At 59.9% G+C, this 24045-nt stretch overlaps 1 protein-coding gene across 1 annotated transcript in view; it reads right to left on the bottom strand.

Moving 5' to 3' along the window:
- Positions 1–24045, bottom strand: part of MYO1G (myosin IG) — a 71045-nt gene that overhangs the window by 6267 nt on the left and 40733 nt on the right. Inside the window, exons 19-21 of the mRNA XM_048837312.2 lie at positions 21476–21580; positions 20852–20965; positions 18993–19147 (exon numbers count right to left, since the gene is read on the bottom strand). Of these exons, the coding sequence (XP_048693269.2) occupies positions 18993–19147; positions 20852–20965; positions 21476–21580 (374 nt within the window). The remainder of the gene's footprint in view (positions 1–18992; positions 19148–20851; positions 20966–21475; positions 21581–24045) is intronic.

Here is a 24045-nt window from a genome sequence, read left to right as displayed (position 1 = left end):
ACCACCTGGCCCGGGAAAGGAACAAAGCCCAGAGGAGGAGGGGCTGGAGGGGGTTTTCAGTTTGGGGCTGGCTGGGACATGGAGTGAAGTGCAGACGTGGTTGTCTGGCTCACTGCCCCCCAGAATGGACCCAGCTGAGGGGTCCCGTTCTCTGCACCTGCAAGCTCTGTTTTAGACCATGTTCCTGTCGTCTAATAAACCTTCTGTTTTACTGGCTGGCTGAGAGTCACGTCTGACTGCGAAGTTGGGGTGCAGGACCCTCTGGCTTCCCCAGGAGCCCCGCCTGAGCGGACTCGCTGTGGGAAGCGCACGGAGGGGCAGAGGATGCTGAATGCTCCGAGGTCAGACCCAGGAAGGTGGAAGCTGTGTGAGCTGCGTGTCCTGAAGACAGGCTGCTCACAGAAAGGCGACTGCCCCAGAGTCCTGACTGGCTTCATGGGGAGCAGTTCCAGAGCATCGCCCAGGGACTCCGTGACAGGGGGGTCTAGACAATAATTGGTTAATGACTGTAGGTGCTGAGATTCAAAACATTCAAGTTCTATAACCATTCAAACACAACCTGTCAACATCACACGCCAAAATATACCAAGTAAAAACCCTTAAATCAAACCCTGCTCAGTTCTCCAGCAGATTTTTCTTACTTTGCCTACTATTACCAATGGAAAGATTTTGGACATTGGCTTGTGTGTTTTACGGTGAAATGGACACATACCAATAAAAATCTAACCCTCCCAAGCCTGGTTATAATGTACAAAGATCTTATGATTCCAAAATCCCCACGGGAAACAGATTATAACTTTATCTGTGTGACAAAGTGGGACTGTTCTTAATGTTTTCTCTGAATACTGTATGAGTGCCTCAGTTTCCCCTCTGCATTTCTTAAGTCTCTAGGTGGTGGGATAAGCTGTGTGATTGTTGCAGAGCCTTACAGGGAAGTGTGAGGCTGTCTAGGGAGAAAATGGCCGACACCCTGCCTCCTGGCAACTGATGGCCTGGGCCCCTCCTCTGCAAAGGTGAGAGCTAAAGGATTGGAGAACAAAGGAATCAGATGACTTCCTGATCTGGGAAAGGGACAAAGCCCAGAGGAGGAGGGGCTGGAGGGTGAGTCAGTTTGGGCTGGCTGGGGACGAGGAGTGAAGGGCAGATGTGGCTGTCTGGCTCATGGCTCCCCAAATGGACCCGGCTGAGGGGTCCTGTTCTCTGTACCTACAAGCTCTGGTTTAGACCATGTTCCTGTTGTCTAATAAAACTTCTGTGTTACTGGCTGGCTGAGAGTCCCGTCTGACTGCGGAGTTGCGGGGCAGGACTCTCTGGCTTCCCCAGGACCCCGCCTGGGCGGACTCGCTGTGGGAAGCGCACGGAGGGGCAGAGGATGCTGAATGCTCCGAGGTCAGACCCAGGAAGGTGGAAGCTGTGTGAGCTGTTTGCCCTGGAGACAGGCTGCTCACAGAGAGGAGACTTCCCCAGGGTCCTGACTGGCTTTGTAGGGAGCAATTCCAGAGCTTCGCCCGGGGACACCGTGACAATCTGTTCCTGTACTTATGTCCCAATAATTACTGCAAAAATAAAGCTGTTTACAGCCTTTCACAGCTCTATCGTCAGGCCTCTACAATGGGTAGAGCCGTCACAGTGCTATGCAGCCAGTCTGTGATGAAGGACAAACCCAGCTTGGCATGAGGAGATGCACTAGGAACTCCACCCTTCCTTTCCTGGGAAAGAATCAGAACCCCCTGACCTCTCATGTGCTCCTGCTCATGTAAGGGTAGAATTTCTCTGGGATGTTTTGAGAAAAACACATCTGAAAGGGGGTGGGGTGTGTGTGTGTGTGTGTGTGTGTAAGAAAGAGTGATCATAGCTCCACAACAGCCTGGACTCCAGGGCTGGCAGGTTTTTTTGGCCTTGCTGCAAAGCAATGGCCTTTTAGTGGGTTTGCTGGGGCTAGCATGACGAATACGTCTCCTACCCCTCATCAGAGCAGGGGTATGAGAGGAGGTGTGTGAGCCTGGCCCCTCCACTCTGGCACGAGGAAGACCTGGCCAATTGAGCATGTTACTGTCCCAGCAGCATACAGCTCCCAGCGGACTCTGGCAGAGGGAAGCAGGCAAGGGAGCATGGAGGGGAGGCAGTGGACTGCCAAGAATGGGGAAGGGAGGGCATGGTGCAGTACAGGCTACCAAGGGAGGCACAGGGGGTTGGGGAAGGGTAGGCACAGATGGGTGGGGGGTACGTCTCCATTGCAAAGAAAAACCCACGGCACCGGGTCTCAGAGCACAGCCCAACTGACTCAGGCTCGCGGAGCTAAGACTAGCCGTATAGACGGCTGGAGCCTGGCCTCTGAGACCCGCCCCCACAGGGGGTTTCAGAGCCCAGGCTCTAGTCTGAGCTCCCTCCTGCAACCCTTCCACCCCAAGCCCAGCTAGGCCCCTGGCTCGCCTTCAAGAACCAGGGGTGACCCACACGAAGCTGAGTCCGTAGGAAGGGCGTCCGTGGAGTCCAGCTCTCCCCGAAAAGACACAGGGCCTGAGTGTGTCTTTGCTGAGCTCGTGGAGCACGACTGACGGCCAGGGCGCCCCACCTGAGTTCGAGTGGATGGAGGCCCAGCGGTCCTAGAGCACAAGCCCCCCGTGCGAGCGAGGGCGTCTGCCCTGCCAGAGAGCTCCGCACACACAGGCTGACAGCCCCTGACACAAACCCTCCGGCACCCTCACGTCACCATGTTTCGCAACCCCCAACCGCATCCAGGCGGCTGCTTTGACTCCCCCTTGCCTGGGGAGCTCTGGCCAGACTCGGTGCAGGACTGCAAGCCTCGAGGGGCCATCTGCGCCGCCCTGGCAGGGCGTGAGGGCCGCTCATGGTGACAGGCCCCGGCGGGGAGCGGAGCAGCGTGTGGCCTGCCTGGAGCACCGGGCAGTGACTCCGTGCTCGTTACTCGCGCGAGCTAGCTCTGGTGTGTCTACACAAGCTGCAATCACGCCCCGGGACTGCAGTCTAGCCGTGCCCTTCCAAACCAGGTGACGCACTCAGGGCCAGATAAACCACCTGGAAGGATCTCTTAGGCCTTGTGTACATGGGGCAGCCAAGGCACCGTGAGCTAAACCCGAAAGGCCCCAGTTACTCCGCCTGGGCCCGGAAGCGTCCCAAGCAGCACGACGGCACCGTGCCCCGTGCGGACGACGGGCCCCCACTCTCCACGTGGGCCCGAGACGGGACTGTTCTGACCATCTAGTGAGGGGCTGGTGGGGAGAGGAGCGGTTGGGCTCGGGGCTTTGAGTCACTCATCCATCTCTGAGCACGTTCCCCGGGGCCAGGCCTTGCCTCCCCCCACCCCGCCGTGCAAGCCGGCCTGACAGCTGTCGCTTTTGTGAGCCCACATGCTGCCACCTGGAGAACAACCCTGGACCCCGGCGTGACCCGCAGGTCGAGTGTGTCCTTTCAGAGCGGGGAACCAAGCCCTGGCACCAATAGCTGTGCCAAGGCCCCTTCTGGCTGGCTGGGATCGGACGAGGGGCTAGGAACTGTGGGAGAAGGGCTCCTGCCCCACGCCTTTGATCCTGAGAGCCAGAGTGCCGGGGCACTGTCCCTGGGGCAATGGCTCACGACGGCATCAGCTCAGCGGGGGCAGGAAAGGGCTAATCGACACTGGCCCTTGCGGGATGTCCCCCGGCGTTCCCCTAGGGCAGTGCCAGCCCCCTCATCACAGGCGTCGCCTGGATATCAGGCCCCCCCAAATCTCCCTGGGTTCTTAGCTCCGCATTCCTCCCCGCCCCGTCTTGGGAGTGCCATGGCTTCCTGCCCCCTCTCTCTGGCCTGGCAGCCCCTCCAGGGAGCAGGGCAGGAAGCCATGAGCTGGTGCCATGGAGGCCATTGCCCCGGGCGGCTCACATGGCTACTCACTGGCACTGGGGGAGCTGGCCGGGAAACAAAGGGGCCGTTTCTTCGACACTGCGGGGAGAGGGCAGCTGGTCGGGCGGCTGCCGAGGCAGCCCTATTTATAACCCAGCCAGCGGAGGGAGGAAAGGCAGCTCGCAGCAGTCTCCCCGGGGCGAGCTGCGGCTTCAGGGATCGGGCTGCACTCAGGGGCGCGCTCGGCCGGGGATCTGGAAAACAGCTGTCGGTACGGATGCAGCACCCCCCTGACCTCAGCTTGCTGGGCAGGGGTTAGCTGATCCGAGAGGGGAATTGTTTCCAGGGGGGAACCAGCTCTGGTCCCAGGGAACAGATCTACTAAAGGGTCATCTCCCTGCTCCTCCCAATGTCCACACCCGGCCAACACCACATTCCCCCTGGCATAATATGGCTTCATCATATTCACATGGTACACCCGGCGGTGGTGCGCCCGGTTCGACAGCTCCACCACATAGTTTACCTCGTTTAGCTGCTTGACAACCTTGAAAGGGCCCTCCCAGGCGGCCTGTAGTTTGTTCTTTCTCACAGGGATGAGAACCATCACCTGATCCCCGGTGGTGTAGGTGCGGGCCTGCACCGTGCGATCATACCAGACCTCCTGCTTCCTCTGGGCTCTGGCCAGATTCTCCCTGGCCAGCCCCATGAGTTCAGCCAGTCTCTCTTGGAAGATCAGGACATACTCCACCACTGACTCTCCATCGGGAGTGGCCTTCCCCTCCAATTCGTCTCTCATTAGGTCCAGGGGGCCCCTCACCCTCCTTCCATATAACAGTTCAAAAGGTGAAAATCCGGTAGGCTCCTGGGGCACCTCCCTGTACGCAAACAGCAGATGAGGTAAGTACTTGTCCCAATCCTGTGGGTGCTGGTTCATAAAGGTTTTCAGCATCATCTTTAGCGTCCCATTGAACCTCTCCACCAGCCCATTGGACTGGGGGTGATAAGCTGAGGCCCAGTCGTGCCAGACCCCACATTTCTCCCACAAGCACCAGAGCAGGGCCGACATGAAGTTGGAGCCTTGGTCTGTCAAGACTTCCTTGGGGAACCCCACTCGGCTGAAAATGGTCAGGAGTGCATCGGCCACGGTGTCTGCTTCAATGGAAGCTAAGGGCACTGCCTCGGGGTAGCGGGTGGCAAAATCTACCACCACCAGAATGTATTTCTTCCCCGACCGGGTCGTCTTGCTGAGAGGCCCCACTATGTCCATGGCCACCTTCTGGAAAGGCTCCTCTATGATGGGCAAAGGTCTCAAAGCCGCTTTCCCCTTGTCCCGGGCCTTCCCCACCCTCTGACAGGGGTCACAGGATCGGCAATACTGCTGGATTGCCAGTAAAAGTTCTGTAGCAACCTCTGCCGGGTGCGCCGGATTCCCTGGTGCCCTGAGAGGGGGATGTCATGGTCCAGGTACAGTAGCTTGCGGCGATACTTCTGGGGGACCACCAGCTGCCTCCTGATCCCACAGGACTCTACTTCCCTTGTGGGAGCCCATTCTCGGTACAGGAACCCCTTCTCCCACAGGAACCTCTCCTGGCAACCTCTCCTCATGGTCTGTACCACACTGAGGTCAGCCAGGTCCCTGAGCTTCTGCAAGGAGGGATCTTTCTGCAACTCGGCCTGGAACTCAGCGGCTGCGGAAGGGATGGGGCCCGGTTCCCTCTCACTGGCTGGGTCTGATGCCACAGCCTCTCTGAGCCGTGCCCCTCCGCGCTCCCTCCCCACCAGGGTAGAGTCCTGCGCCTCTGGTGTGGTACCCTCCCCAAGGTCAGGGCGCAGTGCCCCTCACCAGCTCTGGCTATGGGTCACAACCAGGGTGGTCTGGGAATTGCTTGGCCAGTCCTCTAGGTCCCCCCCCCCATCAAAACCTCAGTAGGCAAATGGTGGTGCACCCCCACATCCTTGGGCCCCTCCTTGGCCCCCCATTTCAGGTGTACCCTTGCCACGGGTACCTTGAATGGGGTCCCGCCCACCCCCATCAGGGTCATGTAGGTGTTGGGCACCACTCGATCTGGGGCCACCACCTCAGGCCGGGCCAGCGTCACCTCCGCGCCCCTATCCCAGTATCCACTGACTTTCCTCCCATCCACCTCCAGGGGAACAAGGCACTCCCTCCGGAGGGACAGCCCCGCACCCACCCTGTAAACCGAGAACCCTGAGTCCAGAGCATCCAGCCCTCTGGAGGAGCTGGCCTGGGGTACTCTTCCCTCCTGAGCAGGTGGTAAGCTGGCAGCCCCCCTTGCCTGGGCCGTCTGCCCCTCGTCCGGCTGGGTCCCTACCCAGTTAACCCTGGGTAGGTTGGGTCTGCTCAGTCTGTCCCTGAGCCTGGGGCACTGGGTCCGTACGTGGCCTCTCTGGCCACAGTGATAGCAGCTCAGGTCACGTTGGTTCCCCTCGAGCGGGTCAGATGGTCCGGACGCCATGCATTCCCCTTGGGAGGGGGTTCTCCATATTTCCCTGCTGGGAGGTCCCATGGTGATTCTCTCTCTGCATTGTGGGGGGCCTGTTCTTTTGGGACTCCTCCCTGCTACCCCCTGACTGACTGTTCACAAACTCGTCAGCCAGCTGCCCTGCGTGCTGGGGGTTCTCTAGCTTTTTGTCCACTAACCATAGCCTCAGGTCGGAAGGGCACCGTTCATACAGTTGCTCCAGTATGATTAGGTCAAGCAGGTCCTCTTTAGCTTGGGCCCCAGCTGTCCACTTGCGGGCATATCCCTGCATTCGGTTGACCAGTTGTAGGTATGTGACCTCAGGCGTTTTACGCTGACTCCGGAACCTTTTCTGGTACATCTCGGGAGTCAGCCCAAACTCACGGAGCAGGGCCTTTTTGAACAGTTTGTAGTCCCCTGCCTCCGCCCCTGTCATTCGGCTGTACACCTCCATGGCTTTGGGGTCCAGTAAGGGGGTGAGAAACTGGAGCCTGTCTGCAGGGTCAACCCGGTGCACCTCGCAGGCATTCTCAAAGGCCGTCAGGAAGCTATCTATGTCCTCCCCCTCCTTACGCTGGGCCAGGAAGCACTTATCAAAGCTCCTTGCAGTCTTGAGTCCCCCGTCACTCACCACAGCTGGGGCCCCACTGCTCCTCAGCCTGGCCAGCTCCAGCTCATGCTGACGTTGCCTCTCCTTCTCCGCCCGCTCATGCTGTCTCTGTTTCTCCTTCTCCTCCCGCTCATGCTGACGTTGCCTCTCCTTCTCCTCCCGCTCATGCTGACGTCGCTTTTCATTATCCTCCAGCTCCCACATTTTCATCTCCCTCTCCCATTCCAGCTGCCTCCACTTCAGGGATGGGGAGCTCCGCCGGGAGGATCCCCTGCTGGCTGCCGGGGTCAGGATGCCCTCAGTATTCGCTGGGCTTCCCTTAACCCCTTCCCTAGGCATAGGTAGGAAGGGTCTTGGGATGTGCTCAGCAGCAGTCTGACCCCTCCCAGCCCGGTCAGGCCCCAGGGCCCACGCTGCATCCATTGGGCGGCTTCCCTCAGGGACGGGGATCGGGTCATCCAAGCGATCCCTCTCCTCCAACTGGGCAATCAGCTGTTCCTTGGTGGACCTCCCAATGTGCAGCCCCCTCTGCCTGCACAGCTCCACCAGGTCACTCTTAAGGCGTTTAGCGTACATCTCCCTGCTGGCCACTCACAGGCCTGGGCAGCTTTCCACGGTTTCCAGGAAGAACCCCTAGTGTGCCAGTCCTTCTTGAGGTCACACCTCTTTGCCAGGGTCGAGCTGCAGACTCCTCTGGCCCTGGGACAGCTCGCTGCAATCCCCTGGGGCACCCTGCTACTGCAAAAGTCCTTCTCTCTGGTCACACACTCCCAGGGGTTAACCGCCCCCTGAAACCATCTCTCTCTGAATCTTCAGCACGCCTGGTCCCCGTCAATCCCCCTTCGTTTTACTGCTCCCCAGTCACTTACTGCAGGAAGCGCCGTCCATGGGGTGCAGTAGATCCCACCTTTGCCACCAGTTGTCACGGAGTGTGGGGGAGTCCGGGCCCTGAACCCCTCTTCCTGGGATTCACTGAGACTCTCAGCCAGCCAGTAAAACAGAAGGTTTATTGGACAATAGGAACACAGCCTAAAACAGAGCTTGTGGGTACAACCAGGACCCCTCAGTCAAGTCCTTCTGGTGGGCAGGGAGCTTAGGCCCCAGCCCTGGGGTTCCCTGAGTTCCACCACCCAGCACAAAACTGAAACCAACCCCCCCCCTCCCCAGCAGGCTCTCTCCTGCAGCCTTTGTCCACATTCCTGGGCAGAGGTGTTACCTCCCACTCCCCTTTCCGGCTCAGGTTACAGGCTCTCAGGTCTCCCATCCCCAGTGAAACTCCCCTGCCACATTCCCAGGTCAACACTCCCCCCTCCCTGCTGCGTCAAACCCCCTCGGCCCAATCTCTTACAGAGGCCCAGCCTCAGCCTGCAGGTTCACTCCGGGGGGAGGTAACTGGTGACCCAGAGATCAGAGCGAATGCCCAGGTGGGGGGGTGGCCCACGGAGGCTGCAGACAGCAGCAGTGGGCGGCTGAGGCCAGGGTCTGTGATGCCGTGGAGCTGTCTCCAGAGAAGCCCCAGCCAGCAGACACAAGGGAACCAGGCTGCACCCGGAGCCAGCAGACACTGACCTTTTCTCCTCTCCAACTCCTGCGCCTTTGCAAGGGACTGAGCAATAACAGAGGCAAGGGCAGCCCGCCAGCGTGGCAGGCTGTTGGCTCCCAGCCTTCACCGTTCCCACCTCTCCCAGCCCAGGGCTGGCACCTCCTCCTCCCTCGGGCTGCCCCGCTGGCTCAGGGGTTACCCCTGGAGCTTGGCTGCTCTGGGGGTGCTTGTCCAGGGGAAGGGGACTGGCAGGGGCGTTTCCAGCAGCAGAAGCAGGCTGGGATTTTTGTCCTCCCCCAGACTGCCTACCAGGAACCCTTCCTGAGTTCTGAGACACCCCCCCCCCCGTGGATCCCTCCCTGAGCATGACCCTCTCCCCAGCTGCCTGTTCTATCTCTCCAGGTCCACATCACCATGGTAACTAAGCCCCTCCCACAATCCCTCCAGAAGGTAGTGCATTCAGATCCCCATCTTACAGAGGGGAAACTGAGGCACAGGCTAGGTTAAGTGACTTCATTGTATGGCGTGTGCGGCTAAGCCAGGAACTGAACCCTGGTCTCCCCACTCTTCCATGCACTAGTCCTAGCGCCCACCTCTCTGAGCCTGACCTGTCTGCCAACACAACCCTCACCCCCTTGCTCTGGGGGCTGCTGTTCCTGTCAGCAGAGTCCAAAGGCTCGTCTGGGGGGTGCGAGCAGTGGTGTCCTCTGCTAGCTTGCTGGCCGAGGGATGACCAAGGAGGGGTTTGCCCACTCTCGTGCCCCTAGGCATCCGTGACTGCGATAGCAGCCGGGCTGCTCAAGTGTCTGTGTGTGCGAGAGACGGGAGAAGGTGTTTGTTGCCCCCTAGAGGCCATCCCGCAAAGGGGAAAACAGCCTTACCACTCGCAGCAGCTGAGGGAGATTCTCTCCTCTAGCTCCTGCGGCAGAGACCTGTGCTATCGGAGCAGACGGCCCCATGTCCTCTCCCAGGGGCTGTCTGTGTGTGCGCTGCCGAGTGGACAGGTGCGGGGGCTGTTTCTGTACGGGCTGTGCTCACGGATTCCTTACCAACACTTGGCACCCGAGGCACGGTTGCCCTCTGCCTCCAATCCCCACAGGGCCAGCATCAGACCCTGGGGAAGTGCAATGGCGCAGGGGGTGTTCTGGGCAGGGTGGGGGGGGGCCTGACCAGGGCTGCCCCGCCAATTCCCCCTGCCGCAAGCCCTAGAGAGGCTAGGGCAGCACGTACACTGGGGGGTCACATCAGCCCCTGAATAGGGGAGATGCAGGCTGGCTGTCCCCTCCCTGCGCTGGCCCTAGTGCTGGGGCAGTGTGATTTCCCCCTCGCTCTCTGGAAATGCTGGAGGGTCATGCTCACAGCCCAGCCAGGAATAAATCATCACTCTGGCTCGGTCTGCGTCAGCACCACTCGCACTGCGGTAAAATATTAATAAAAGCCAGACAGATCTGGGGCAAAGCAGCCCTGTGGAAGTGATTATCTGCGACGAGGGAGCCTCGCGCCCCTGCCCGCTCTGCCCAGGGGGCTGGGATTCGCCCTTCACCCTCGCATAGACATGCCCGTCCCTGACCCCTGCCTGTCCTTGATCCGTGCCCAAGAGTGCAGCGTGCGGGCGTCAGCAGCCCTGAGGATGCCGAGCAGCAGCCAGCCGGCTCTGCACAGATGCCTGGCCCCTGTTGCCATGTCCGAACCCCACTCGCCAGAGCCGAGAGACGCAGGGCAATTGCCACAGAGAGTGGACCAGGCTGGGCCTGGGGCCGAGGACATGGTCTGGAAAAGGGGATGGGGACCTGGCTCCAGGCAAAGAAGAGAAACTGGTCTCCACTGGTGGGACAGGCCCCAGGTGCTGACCTCCCACTGAGGAAGTGCGCCCTGGGCACAAGCTCTGAGCTCCAATCCCCACCGAGGTATCAATGTCTAGCAGAGAGATTGGCATCAGAGCCGAGATCCTGAACCCCATCCATGGCACCAATCTGCAGGCTCAGGGGAACGAGCCCCACAGCAGGCCAGGCATCTGGCCTGCAGGTATACCACCCTTCAGCAATGGGGGGCCCATGATGGGCTGGTCACCTTACAGCTCCAAGGCCTATGGGAAGGAATCACTAGCGTGGGGGGCATCCTCCCCATGAGATCACAGCATACTGCCCTTAGGGTTCTCATGCAACAGCGCCGCATGGTGGCATAGCTGCAAAATGCCCCCGGCAGACTCCTATGCATCGTATGGTCTCCCTTCGCCTTTCTTTCCCTGACACGAGGAAGCCAGCCAGAGTCATACGTAGCCCCTTTGTAGGGGTCAGAACCATCTCTCCCTGAGCTTTGCCCCCATGCCTGGCCGTTCCCGGCAGGACCCCCCACTCTCTACCGCAGAGCCCTCTAGGCCATGCCCACCTCTCTCGCGCCTGGCTGAGTTCGGGAGCTTTGCCTCCCACAATGAGTCCACAGAAGTTACTCGGCGGCTATAAGCAGGGTCCCAGTCCAACTAACAGGGTGGCTCACTGGATCCCTCCGGGGGTCACTGATCCTGTTTCCATCAGCGCTTTGTACTGTCCAGACGCTGCCCTGTGTACCCACCATTGTCCTACGGAACTCTCTGCCACAAGACACCTTTCAGGCCAAGAATGTAGCAGCACCCATACAAGGGCTGGCCGTTTATATGGGTAATAAGAGCATTCACAAGTCAATGAGACTGATTACAAGGGATATTGACCCTCCTGCTTCAGGGCAAGCCAAGCACTAACTGGCTGGGGTTAGGCAGAAACTCCCTCAGAGGTATGAAGTTCTGGCCCCGCCAGAGGCAGGACGAGGGGATAGAAATCTCCTCCACTGGAGGTGCTGCATCTCCTGCCAAGAGGGCTATCGACACTCAGACAAGTGTGGAAATCAAAAGTGGCAGCGACTGGGGACGGGGCCAGGAACAGGAACAGACTGCGTCAGCATCGCTGCACTTGGCATCAATGCCCGTGCCGCTGTCACCCTGCAACCGCTCAGCCAGGAGCCCCGGCGCTGCCGGCGGCACTCCTAGACCGCTGCCGCGATGGACGGAGGCCTGGCCGGGTGGCAGGGCTCGCAATGGGCACAGACGGGAGCCGTCTGGGACACGTCTGCACCAGACAGCGAAACACCCCAGGTACGTCCACCCAGACCGTCTCCTGAGGGCAATGCAGGACCGCCAGGGCCTGGCCTGATTCAGCGTGAATGTGGCTCCCGCCGGTTCCCCCGATCTACCCCACTGGATCAAGCCACTTCCCCTCCCCCCTCAGGAATGAGCATCATCTCCTCCTGCTGCACCGCCAGCCCTGGTGAACTCTGGATTACACCTGCCATGGGTTTGGGCCATCTAGCTCGGTCCCTTGAGCGGGTTCGTTGCATTTCTCTGAATCCCTTCCAGCCTCTTGGTGCAGCGCTGGCTGGAGCTGGATGCAAGGGGGCCAAGGAGCCAGGTCCCCAGCGCCACACCTTGGCCACTCACAGCCTCAGGGAAGGCTCCCTGCCACCCCCAGCCCTGGGGGCCCCCTGTTCCCAGAGCTCCACGCTGATATCATCACAGGTCAGAGCCAGGTCTGATCCCGCTGCCCTTGAAAGCTCCCGGCGGTGGGACCTGGAGCGGGCCCCAGAACCGACGCCGGGGCCCATGGCAGAGGAAGGGTGCAGCGGCAGCAGGCGCAATGCCCGGCTCTGCCAAGTTGCCACACAAACACGGTCCCTGCAACAGCCAGCCTGTGCCTCACACCTTGTCTGCCTGCTCCCCCGCTCCTGCCTTCCAGCTAGCGGTATCCCAGCAGGAGACAGGCTCGGGGCTTCTCAGGGCTCTTCCCAGCCAGTGCTGATGGCACCAGCCCCCACCTCTGCAGCCAGCAACAGGTGAACCCCTGGAGGGGTGCACGCCATGACCAGGTGGGAGGGGAGCACAGGCTTCCTGGGTGAGCCCTTGGCCTTGCTGCCAGCAAAGCTACTGCCCTCTGCGATGCCAACCTGGGCTGGGACCTGCCTGACTCCGCCCTGAGCCTCTGGCTCGCCTGGGCAGTCTGGCTGTGCCCATCACGATGGCCTCTGAAGCCTCTTTACTCCTGCGTCCCCAGTGGCGTTTCTCTGCACCCCGCAAGTGACAGCGCCAAGCTGGGAGAGCGGCTCCTGTGCTGGGCTTCAAACTGGGCCAAGCTGGCAGTGCCGCCCGTGGCGTTCTCCCCTCTCCTCTCACCTTGACACCCTCCCGCTCTCCCTGCTTTTTTCTTCCCCAGCTCATTAGTTAGTCTCAGCTGTTAATGAGCTTTCCTGCAGTTACCTAGCAACCATCTCTGGGCTCAGAGCCATCTGCAAAGTGGGACACCAGCTAGGCTCCTTCTGCTGAGTGTGCAGGGTGCCAGCCCAGCCCGAGTTGGCACTGCTGTGGGGTGCGGATCAGGGGAGCCCGGCCTGGGGCAGACACCTACAGCGGGCTAGTGCTAATCACAGAGTCTGTGGGGAGACGCATGGAGACGGGTGAGAGCACTCTGGAAGGGGCTGTTTCTCTGACCCATCTAGCTTTGCAGGGTTCCCCGCAGTGACAGAAGGCCGCAGTTCCCCCACCCCAGCCGAGTGCCCTGCTGTCACACCGGAGTTTGCTTCCCTCTGGGACTGGCTGGCTTGGGCCCTGCAGTGCTCTGGGAGCCAGCAGGCCTGGAAGCCCAGCATGTTGTTTATGGCTAAATGTCTCAGCTCGGGGTTGGAATAAAACCGGCTGAGGATGCTCAGGGCTCAAGCACTCCCCAGCTATAAATCTGGTGGAGCTGGGAGGTGCGAATTCCCTGTGCTCCGTCTCCCAGACATCCAGCGAGGAGAGCGGGTGATGGACCCTGCTGGGGCTGTCCTCCTGTGAGCACCTAGGGACCAGTGGGTTGGGTGAGGGGCAGTGGGGGAGGGAAACCAGTTACAAACAGAAGATAATAAGAGTAGTAGCTTGTGTCTCCATAGCCCCTTTAATCCCAGGGCGCTTTACAGACGGGTATACGAGGCTGAAATGCAGCCACCTCTGGGGTGGAGGATGACAAGCAAGCAATAGAGCATGCTGCACGACAGCTGGGAGCGGGCACTTTGAGCCAAGGGCGCTGGGGCAAACCCCAACTCAGCTGCAAAGGGCCAGGGCCTTCCTCTGCCTGCATGGTAGAGGCATGTGAGTTTGTCTTGTGGCTAGTCAGTGGGGTGGCTAATAGCACGGTGCTCATTTCAGACAGCAAGTCAGAGGCAGGGCCAGGAAGAGAACCCAGGAGTCCTGACACTGTCTCCAACACTCAGAATAAAAGGGCCATGGGAGCTTTAACTTCCAGCCCAATAGTCATGCCCAGCTTGAAGGGGCCTTGTTCTGTCATCGGACCTGAAGGCCTAAAGGAGTGTGGCGTAGTGGCTGGAGCATGGGGCTGGGATTTAGGAGACCTATGGTCAAACCCTGGTTCGGCCGCTGGCCTGCTGGATGACCCTGGACAAATCACAGCCCCTCTGTGCCTCAATTTCCCCACCTGCAAAATGGGTTTAATGACACTGCCCTCATTTGAGCAGCGCTTTGAGATCTGAGCAGGGCATTACTAATTATGCCCATCAGGGAGGGAGCCCTTGCGGAGGGATCGAACTCCAGCGGGAGCTGCAGTGGGGATCCAAAGAGACGGGAGGCAGTGGGACACTCGTATACCGACGGCGAGGATTATTATGGGACACACGGCAATTCTGTGTGTGCCTGTGTCTCGGGGGGGGGGGGGGGGGGAGGGGCAGTGAATGGAGCAGCAGCTGTCGCTGGGTTAAGAAGACATGAGCGTGGGGCAGGATCAGCCCGTTGCATTGAGCAGGGAAGGCTGCTAGGTAGCTATTAAGACAGGACAAAAGAGAGCCAGGACTGAAATGCAAATGAGAGCCAGGAGCGGAACAGCTGTGGGGACTCTTAAAGGGGCAGCCACCTTCTCGGGGCGGGGGAAGGGGAATACTGGGGCCTGGGGAAAGATCTGGCTCTGCACCCCCCCCCCCGTCTATGGGGAGCCTAGTGCAATGTCAGTCCAGTTGGACAGTTATTTCCTAACCCCCCCTCCCCCCAGCACCACACATGCAGCCAGGCAGGGGCTGTGGTAGAATGAGAGTTCCCTGCCCGGGAGCAGAGATCACCAACGATGCTTCACATTCCGCCAACCTTGAGGCCTTGGCTGGGCTGGGCCCGAAGCTGATGGTGTAGCTGCTCTGGTGAAAACCCCTCGTGTTGACACGATGAACACATGCCCCGTTTGATTTGCACTAGTGCCGCTCTGGGGTTAGCTACACCAGTGTGCATAGTGCCTTCCCTAGGGGCTGGCACCAGTGGCTAAAATCCCACTGGGCACATGGCCTGAGATTGCTCAGACTGTGGAAGGGACTGGAGGGAAGAATAACCCTGGGACCCATAACCCTAGAGTGTCCTGTAGGGCACAGTCCTGCACTGGACTCCTGGGCATGGCCTGGAGGGTCTAACAGGCCCCTCCTATGGTGATGCTATAAACAACAACTAGCTACATTCCCATTTCACAGATGGAGAAACTGAGGCACCAAGCAATTAAAATGGCTGGTCCAAAGCTACAGAGGAGAATCGGTGTCAGAGCTGGGGACAGAAGCCAGACAACCCCGGCTCCCAGTCCTACACTCACCCCACACTGGCAGGGGGTGGTTTAGCCACTGCAGTCTTCAGAGCATCCCGTTTTCTTGGGAGACAAGGCAAATATTTAGCCATTCTCCCCCCAAACTGGGATTAGGAGGAAGGATGCTTCGTTCAGGGGCGACCCTCCCACTGCTAGCCAGGCACAGTCATGGTAAGAACATACACAGTCCCTTTCTTCTGGGGATCTCAAAGCCGTTCACAAAGAGGGAGGGAATGGAGGTCTGTAAATTAAGTGACTTGGCCAAGTCTATGGTCCCAACTCCAAGCCTGGTGCCCTGTCATCCATCCCTCCGTCTGTCCATCCATCCTGTAAAGCCCCAGGCAGGAGGGGGATCATGCAGGGAGGGGCAAGGGGGGAGTGAGAGAGGCACTTCAGACTGGAAAGGAGGTAAGCCAGGGAGGGAGACCTCAGCCTGGGGAATGGGCTCTCCAAAGGGGTGGAAGCACCTTCGACAGAGCGGGGCTGTAGGGAATAGTCCAGCCGTGGACCCCACGCACGTGGGCTAGCCTGGGCCAGTGCGACATTTCCATGCCCTGCTGCTGGTCCCTCTGGACCACATCGACCTGCTGGCTGTAAGGGGGCACACCCGGGACAAGTTTGTGCCAAGGCAGCTACAATTCCCTGCTGCCACCCTTCAGCACCACGGCCAGCTCCTCAGCCACCAGCTGATCCCAGAGCACAAGGCTTCCCAGGAGGAACCCCCAGCTCTGCCCAGCCCTGCCTGCCCTTCCCCAAGGCCCCAGCGCCCCAGGGAGCTGACAGATCCCTGCCCGGAGGCCAGCTCCTGGGTGAAGGCCCCACCAGTTCCAGCACAGAAACCAGGCTGGGGGTCCCCTGGATCTCCGCCAGCATGTTACCGGCTGAGCTCTTGACCCACCCAATGACAGCTCGGCTCACTGGGAGCTGCCAGTGAGCTGTGTGCGTGCGTGTACGCGTGTGCGTGTATATGTGTGTACACATGCACGTGTGGGGAACTTTCCCCTTCTCCCAGCCCTGCCGTGGGGGCAGACTCACGCCCGCTCTCCAGTGTGTGGTGCCCTCCCCTGCCGTGCCACATCGCTCTGGACGGGGCCAACTGGGCCTTCAGTGGAACTCACACCCAGGGACCAGAAAAGCCACTGGCTCCTGGGCCAGCTGCTCCAGGAAGGTCTCTGGGTTACAGGGCGTGTAAGGGGGGTGCGATGGGCAAGAGCTGAGTTCCGGCGGGGCGGGGCAGCCCAATCCTGGGCACACGTCTGTCCCAACCTGCACCAACCGAGCCGGGGAGGGAGAGGGAGCGGCTGGGTGCTCTGGGAGTGGGGCAGGGGCGGGCTGGGGATCTGCCCTGCTCACACTACGTCAGTCTATCTGCGTCCATGCGAGTCCGACAGCATCCGTCATTCTGACCCGTCTGTGTCTATCTCCCCGCAAAGGGCGGTCGCTGGCCCTTTAAGAGGGCTCCACCCTGGGAGGGGCGTTACCATCTGGGGGCACATGTGTGGGGCAGTAATGCCCTACAATCCACTTTGTGACAGTGCTCCGGGGAGAGGGGGGGCCAGCGTACAGCCCCTCTCCCCCCCCATCCCCAGCTCTTTTCTTCCCTGCGTCTGGGCAGACCTGTGCCAGCAGCTGCCGAGAGCAGATGGCGCCGGCTCGCCCCAGATCCCTCTCTCCTCCCTCGGTCAATCCTTCAGGGGCTCCAGCAGACAGACATCCATCTGGCACCTGCTGCTCCGCAGGGACTGCCGGCGCAGAGCCAGCCCTGTGCGGGTCAGCAGTGCCCTGTCCACCAGGCTCGCCCTGCAGCGGGCACCGTGCTGTCCTCACCTGCACACGCTGCACCCTCTCCCGCCTCCGCCTCCGCCTCTGATTTAACTGGGAATTGGTCCTGCTTCGAGCAGGGGGTTGGACTAGATGACCTTCTGGGGTCCCTTCCAACCCTTATATTCTATGATTCTATGATTCTATGATTCCGCCCCACGGCCCGGCCCCCACGCATGCTACCGACCTCTTTTGCAGCGACACAAAGCCCCTGTCCGTGGCACCGGGCACAGAACGTTGCCCTGCCAATACTGGGCAAAGGGCGAACCAGATCCAAAGCCCCTGCCTGCCCCTGGGCTCCTCACTCAGCTCAGCTGGGGGTGTGCCGCACAAAGGGGGCGAGCTTCCTCTCACGACCCCCCCAGGCATGTACACACCTACACACCCCTGCCCTCCCCCACCCACACATGGCTCTGTTCTGTCCCCGCCCCGGTGCACACCCTCACCCAGCCGCTCTGCAGCACGGCCACACGAACGCACCCGCTTGTGGAGACCCACTCTCCATGCTCGGGCCCTTGTGTTCCCTGGAGGCCAGGGCGGGGAGCAGCCCGCAGCCTTGGCGAAGGCTCGCTAGCACCCCTGGCTGTAACCTGCCGAGCCTGGGAGTTCTGGAGCTGGCTTCATGCCCCCGATTTTCTGGGCTCAGCCCCCTCCCAGCCAGCTCCCACACCTGCTTTGCATCACAGTGGCAGGGGGAGCAGCAGGGTCAGGAAGAACTCTCTAATCCGGCCCAACCCCCCACCCCAGATGGGAGCTTGTGGGCAGGCGCCCCTGGCCTTGAGGCTTGCTGCCGTGACAGCTGGAGGCTGCAATGGGCCCGCGTGCCTTTGCACAATGCCTGATTAGGAGATTAGGCTGCGAACGAGCCTTCCCGGCCGCACGGCTGGTTCTTTCTCGGCCTGCACGCCTCCCGCCTCCCCCCAGCCAGGAACCAGCGCCAGCAGCATCCTCAGCTCTCCACTGCCCAGGATCAATACCCAGCATCCCTGCCAATGCAGCTTCTCCAGATTGGCACAGGCTCCTCTCCCTGCCAGTGCAGACACACTCCCTCTTGTACGGGTGGTAATGGGCCGTGGAGCCTTTCGACTCCTGTTTGTGGGGTTGAATCCATCCCAGGCGCTGCCGGTGTCTGAGAGCGGGTCGTAGACTACAAAGCCAGAAGGGACTGTTGGGATCCTCTCCTCTGACAGCCTTTATAATACAGGCTCAACCCACTGGGAGCAGGGTTTGAATGCTTGCGGGGGGGAGCCCTGGTGGATTTCAAGCCCAACACCTTAACCGCTGAGCCACCATAGCCGGATAATTCGCAGGCGTGGCTCAATCCACTAGCCACAGCCGGTCACCTCGAGCCGCCTAGTGACAGTGACCAGTTGATAGTTGTCTGGTGGCCTTTGTCTGGGGAGCCAGAGTCTGAACGGGCCAGTGGGGCCAGAGCTCCTGTCACCCAGCCCATCAAGAAAGATGCCACAGGAACAGCCCACCTGACCCACCACTGTCTCGTGCAGGCCCTTAGTGCTCGGGAAGAGGCTCAGGCTGATCAGTTCCTTCTTCCAAGGGAAGCTGCTATCAACTGCAGGCTTCTTCAGGGCTGAGCCAAGTACTAACCCCTGCCCTAGCTGCCGTTATCCTCTGCAAGGGCTACGCCCCAAAACTGGAGTCATGCCACTCCACTCAGAGCTGAAATGCTGCCACCTCTGGGGTGGAACACAGCAGCTGCTCAACGGCACACAGTAACAGCTACACTGGAGTTTAGGAGAGAAAATCTGGACTATAGCATTCAGATGATACCTCAAGGGAAATGTAATTATTTGGCTGGACTGTGGGGGACAGAGCCCTAAAACACCACAAGATCTGTAATGGTCGCAAACAGTCAAGGTCACACTTTACAGCCGATATGCAGGACAGCACCTCCCTCAGCACCATGCCAAAGCCTTGGGCTCATCTCTGACTCCCAGGGAAGAACACCAGCACCACCATGGTTTTCCCATCCACACCCTGACCCAGCTGTGCCCGGACCCCTTGCCCCGTCCCTTCTTGTGTCTTGCACCAATGCCATCACTCACGTTTTGAAGTGGTCCACCAGCACCCCCACCAGCTCCCCAACTCGGTTGTCCTCTTCCGGCTGCATCTTATGGAAGCAGATGACCAGGTCGTCGTGGGTCTGGGTGTGAAACACCACCAGCTGGTCTTGGCAGCTGGTCACGCTCATCCCCGTCACCTGTACAGCACAAACACACTCCAGGTTAGTGACACGCCAGGCCCCCTAGCTGAGGCAGGGTGCGATTCCCCACATGGCCACCAGGGGGCAAAAGGCAGGGCAGTAGCTGGGCGTCTACGGTCTATTGCTATTGGTCTTTCATTTTCTAAGCCCACCCACAACCAGACGCCACATCAGCCAATGAGATGGCAAATTGGCTAGTGTTTGTTCAGCACGGAGATGATTCTGTATTCTGATTGGCTGACGGGAGGAGATGTGGCGGGTCCAGGTGATGTCATCCCCGCCAGATCACATGTTCCTCACTGCCATGCGCCAAGGGGTCCATCATGCCCAGAGACTAGGCATCTCCCCTCAAATCTGCCCCCTGCGCGGCACCAGCTGCTTTCCCGGAGCGCCACAGAGAGGGGAATTTCCTCCAGGGCACAGGAGTTAAGGACAGAAAAGGCCCAGGCGATCTAACCAGTCTCCCTGCAAGTTCAGGACTATTCCCTGCCCCAGCATTGCCAGCTCTTGTGCCTCTATCATTAACTTTGCGGTACCTGGTGTTTCTATAAATCCCCAGCTCCCGGAGTCATGTGATTATGCAGAGAAGAGGAGGGGCTGAGGTCCCTGCGATGGCAGGGAATTGATTTGGTGAGCGATGCCTAGATGATCCTGCCAAGCGACCCATGCCCCAAGCTGCAGAGCAAGGCAGGTGTTTGACGCCTGTCTCGTGATTTTTGACCGTTTGGGGTGGTGACGCTGTTGCTGCTGCGTCCTGTCCAGGTTTAATGCTGTAGTAGCATGGTGCCCTCTGCCCCTCAGTGCTATTCACTGTAACACCACAGAGGTGGCTGCGGGAAGGAGCAGCAGCTAATGGTTAGAGCAGAGGATGAGGCATTGGAAGTCCTGGGTTTAGTTCCTGGCTCTGTGGGCAAGTCACTGCATCTCAGCTTGCTGCTCTGTTCAGCGCTCCTTAGAAGAGCACCGGGGTGTTATGGGATCGCAGTCAGGCGGGACATGGACTCTGAAGAAAAGGACCTTCAGAGATGCTGTACTGAATATCTTGGGAAGGGCATTTGGGATTCTGCCTCATTACCCAGGTCTTGGTTTTCCCCATGAAAGGACATTTTCCAGCTGCTTCGGGATCAACTTCCAGCAACGCTGCCCCTAACCACCCTGCTTGTCTGCACTGGGGTTCAGGAGTCTCAAGAAATCCCACTACTGCCCCCAGCCAGCACTGGAAGGGGGACAGAGCAGCTGAGCCTGGTCTTCTCCATCTCTGCTGTGCCCACTTGGCTTCGATCAGGGCTGCTGGCCGTGGTACCCAGCCTGCTGATGATCCACCAGAGAAGATGGGAGGGCCTTCCTTGGGGGGAGATACCATGGGCACCCCCTGCTACTGCTGTCTTCTCCCTTGCATGACTGACATAAAGATCCCATTGTTCTTGTTTCCACATTCAAGTGTCCACGCCTGTGAGACACTCCCCGTCCCCTGGCCGGCAGCCTTGGCAGAGAGCCCCAGGACTGAGTGGGTCACGGAGGCTCAGCTCCCCTCTCGGCCTAGCAGGGGTCCCGGCAGGGCACAGCTGTGGGCTGTATCAGGGACCCTTGCCCTGCTGTCCCCGCTATGCAGACAGGGGCCTTGCTGTCAGAGCAGCCCCTTGCATCGGACCAGTCCCTGAGGGTTACGGCACCCCCTGGCCCAGCTCATGGGGCACTCACCATGCTCAGAGGCAGGGTCCGCATCACCTTGTACTCCTTCTTGGGCTCCAGCTTGTAGAGGTGCTGGTCCGTGACGAGAATGGCCCGGTCCCTGCTTTTGTTAAAGCGGTTGATCTGCATGGCAGGGGAGACAAAGTTACCTGGAGTTGGGGGAGAAACACAGCCAGGGCCCTGAGTAAGAGGCAGGCAGCCAGGCCAGCCTGCAGGCAGGACTTTGCCCAGGGGTCCCCAGCTCCCTGCCCGCTCCCATGTGCCCCAACCCTGCTGGGGAGGGGGGCTCCCTCCTACCCTCCCAGGAGCAGCCACTCAGTGCTCCACTCTCACGGACACCCGATCCCAAACCTTCCTCACCCCTGGCTGCTTGGAGAAACAAGGGTGCTGAGGACCAGGCAGAATGGGGTCCCCGTGTGTGTGTGTGTGTGTGGGGGAAACGGCCCATCAGCACTATGGATGCAGGTGGGCCCAGAACTCCTGCTGGATCCTGCCATTCTCCGAGCCGGCGGAGAGGGGGTCTCCCCAGGCTGGAGGGGCTGAGGCAGGCAGTGTCCAGCACACGGTGCAGGGCCATGGCAGGAGGGAGGGGGGCCCAGCCCCCCAGGGGCCCTGCTGCACCAGGCTCCTCACCTTGCGGACATGGCAGGAGAACAGCACCGAGGCAAAGTGCACTTTGTCCTTCAGGGCCTGCACCCTCCTGGCGAACTGGGCGGCCATGACAGGGTTTTCAGCCACCTGGAGAGCAGAACAGAACCGGGGAGAGGCTCCGTCAGGCAGAGAGGGGCTGCAGGGGGATCTCCCCATGCCGAGGGGGAGGCAGAGCTACCTGTGCGGGAGGCGGGCTGATTCGGCACGGAGCAGGAAGGGGCTTTCGCTAGCTTGAGCGCGACTCTGCCGGTAGCACGGCGTGCTGAGCGGCTCCCTGGAGCTAAGCAGGGCAGGAGCTGCTCGGCACTCGACTGGGAGACCCGCGCGGGGGGGGGCCGAGGAGTCAGCTGCTGATGCTCTTCCCTGTTGGTCAGCACTGAAGTGATACCCGTGGGGAGGAGAAAATCCCACAGCAGGCCCACTCAGTCTCCAGCCCTTTGCCCACCCATGCCCAGCTGGGATCTGTTGCCCCGTGGTAGCACCCTCCAGGCCCATTCCCACAGCCTTGATGCCTCCCCAGCCCTGAGCTCCCTCCTCTCCCCCAGCCTGATAGGCCCCTGGATGGCCCTGGCTCCGTGCCGTGCTTTACAAGCCCTTTGAGTTAAACTGGTGCCCCCACCCCATGTGTTCACTCTCCATGCCCAATGGGCAGCTGGGATGAGAAGGCCCCCGTGCCTTGCTCCCATACCGGTTTGGAGCCGGTTTTGTCGGGTTAGCTGGCACTTGTGAGCTCACTAAAGCCAAACAGGTTTAAATCCAAGTGCCGGTGTCCACCCTGGGAGCCTAGAAACTGGGTCAGGCCGAGGACAGTCTAGTCCGGCCTGCTGGCTCTCCTAGGGGCCAGTGCTAGGTGCTCTGGAGGGGAAGGTGTCGGAACCCACAGGAGCAGATGTGCTCCCCACAGTAGGTCTCACCCTGATCACTAAACACAAGAGGTTGGTTCGAGCCCCAAAGCAGGAGTGTGTTAGCATTAACAATGGTCACTCTGGATAGTCCTGTTAGCCAGATAAACAGCCTTTTGGAATCTTGCTCAGTTCTTGATGTCGGTATCATCCTGTGGCAGTGAGTTCCACAGGCTGATTACACCTTAAGTGAAAGTGTTAGCTCAGCAGGTGCAGCTCTGTATGTAGAGCCAGGCTATGCATCCAGTCTGTGGGCCTGGCTACTCCCTTTGCCTCAGAGCCCACCGACACATTTAACAGCCAGCTTCCTTGGCTTCCTCTCCTCCAACTCATTCCTAAAGGTCCCAGAGGATACAGGATCCTTCACGGCCTGACCTAAATTACGCAGCTGCGTGTTATTACGGTGGCTGCATTCCAGCAGTGTGCACGGAATTTGTGGAGCACTCTGGATTGACGGGCCCAATCAAAGAGCTGTTATGATCCAGTCCTATGGCAAACTAGCACGAAACCATTAACAGCAGCAGCCACCCGCAGAGGCGTTTACTCTCGGCTCAGACACAAGGGCCTGATCCTGCTGCTAGCCACAGCAGTGTAAATCAGGAGGGACGGCGAAGCAGACAGCGTGAGATCAGAATCAGACCCAAATCAAACTCACACACGCTCCTCTCCTGGCATGAAATGACCGGAAGGGGCTTGCAGGGTGTCTGCTCCGCTGCCTTGTGCTTCCTTGTGGGGACCATCCCAGTGTTCAGAGCCCTGCCGGGGTGAATTCACTGGCGGGGCCGGGAGATTTCCACCACACAGGCCCTGTTTGACCAGCAAGTGCCATGTGGCCATGGCAGGGCCAGCTGTGGGGTTAATTCAGCCCCCATGGGCAGGATCCCGTACAGCCAACGCTTTCAGCCGGCAGCAGCGTGGGGCTTTGTCGGCTGGAGAGGAACAATCTAGCCTCTCCGAGTGCCCGAGCGAGAGCTACTGGAGACAACCTCCCATTCCTGGCGAAAGGCAGGTGCATCTGGAGATGTGGATGCCCGCTGTTCAGGGAGACGCAGCACTCAGAGTGCGGGACTTGGAGAGCCAGGCACAGCCCCAACTCCCCGCCCCATGCACCCCTGGACACGAGTGGCGCACATGGGCCCAGACACACCCAGAACATGCCCCGCACGCTCCCACGGAGCCACACGCTACACGCACAGAGACGCACACAGGCATAGACAGACGCCCAGCGCATGCACACAGGCAGACACAGAACTCCTGCTCTCACTCACACAGACACACACAATGCCTGCCCAAAGCACACCCGTGCAGACATCCCCCCTAGATGAACACACAGCCAGCTAGTGTAGGTCTCTGGCCACACACAAACACAGCCAGACCCGTGCCCCCCCCTCCCCGCATTGAGTTCCCTGGAAACATGCTGGCTTGGATCCTCCCGGGGGAAAGGAACACTGGGGCCCCTCTGGGGAGCTGAGCCACAGCCCAGGGAACAGCTGCCAGAGCAGGAAGTAGGCAGCAAAAGGCCGCTCAGTGTAGCAAGGAGGCACCTGCTCCTGGCAGGCTGCTGAGCCAGAGGAGAACAAGAGGCCAGTCAATGCCCAGCGTGGGCAGCGTGGTGGTGGGCAGCTCTTGGTCCAGGTTGGCATAATTGAA

The sequence above is a fragment of the Caretta caretta genome, chromosome 2 (assembly GCF_965140235.1).
Source record: "Caretta caretta isolate rCarCar2 chromosome 2, rCarCar1.hap1, whole genome shotgun sequence".
Taxonomy (NCBI): Eukaryota; Metazoa; Chordata; order Testudines; family Cheloniidae; genus Caretta; species Caretta caretta.
Note: the sequence above shows the minus strand (reverse complement) of the source record. Positions and strands in the feature narration are given on the sequence as shown.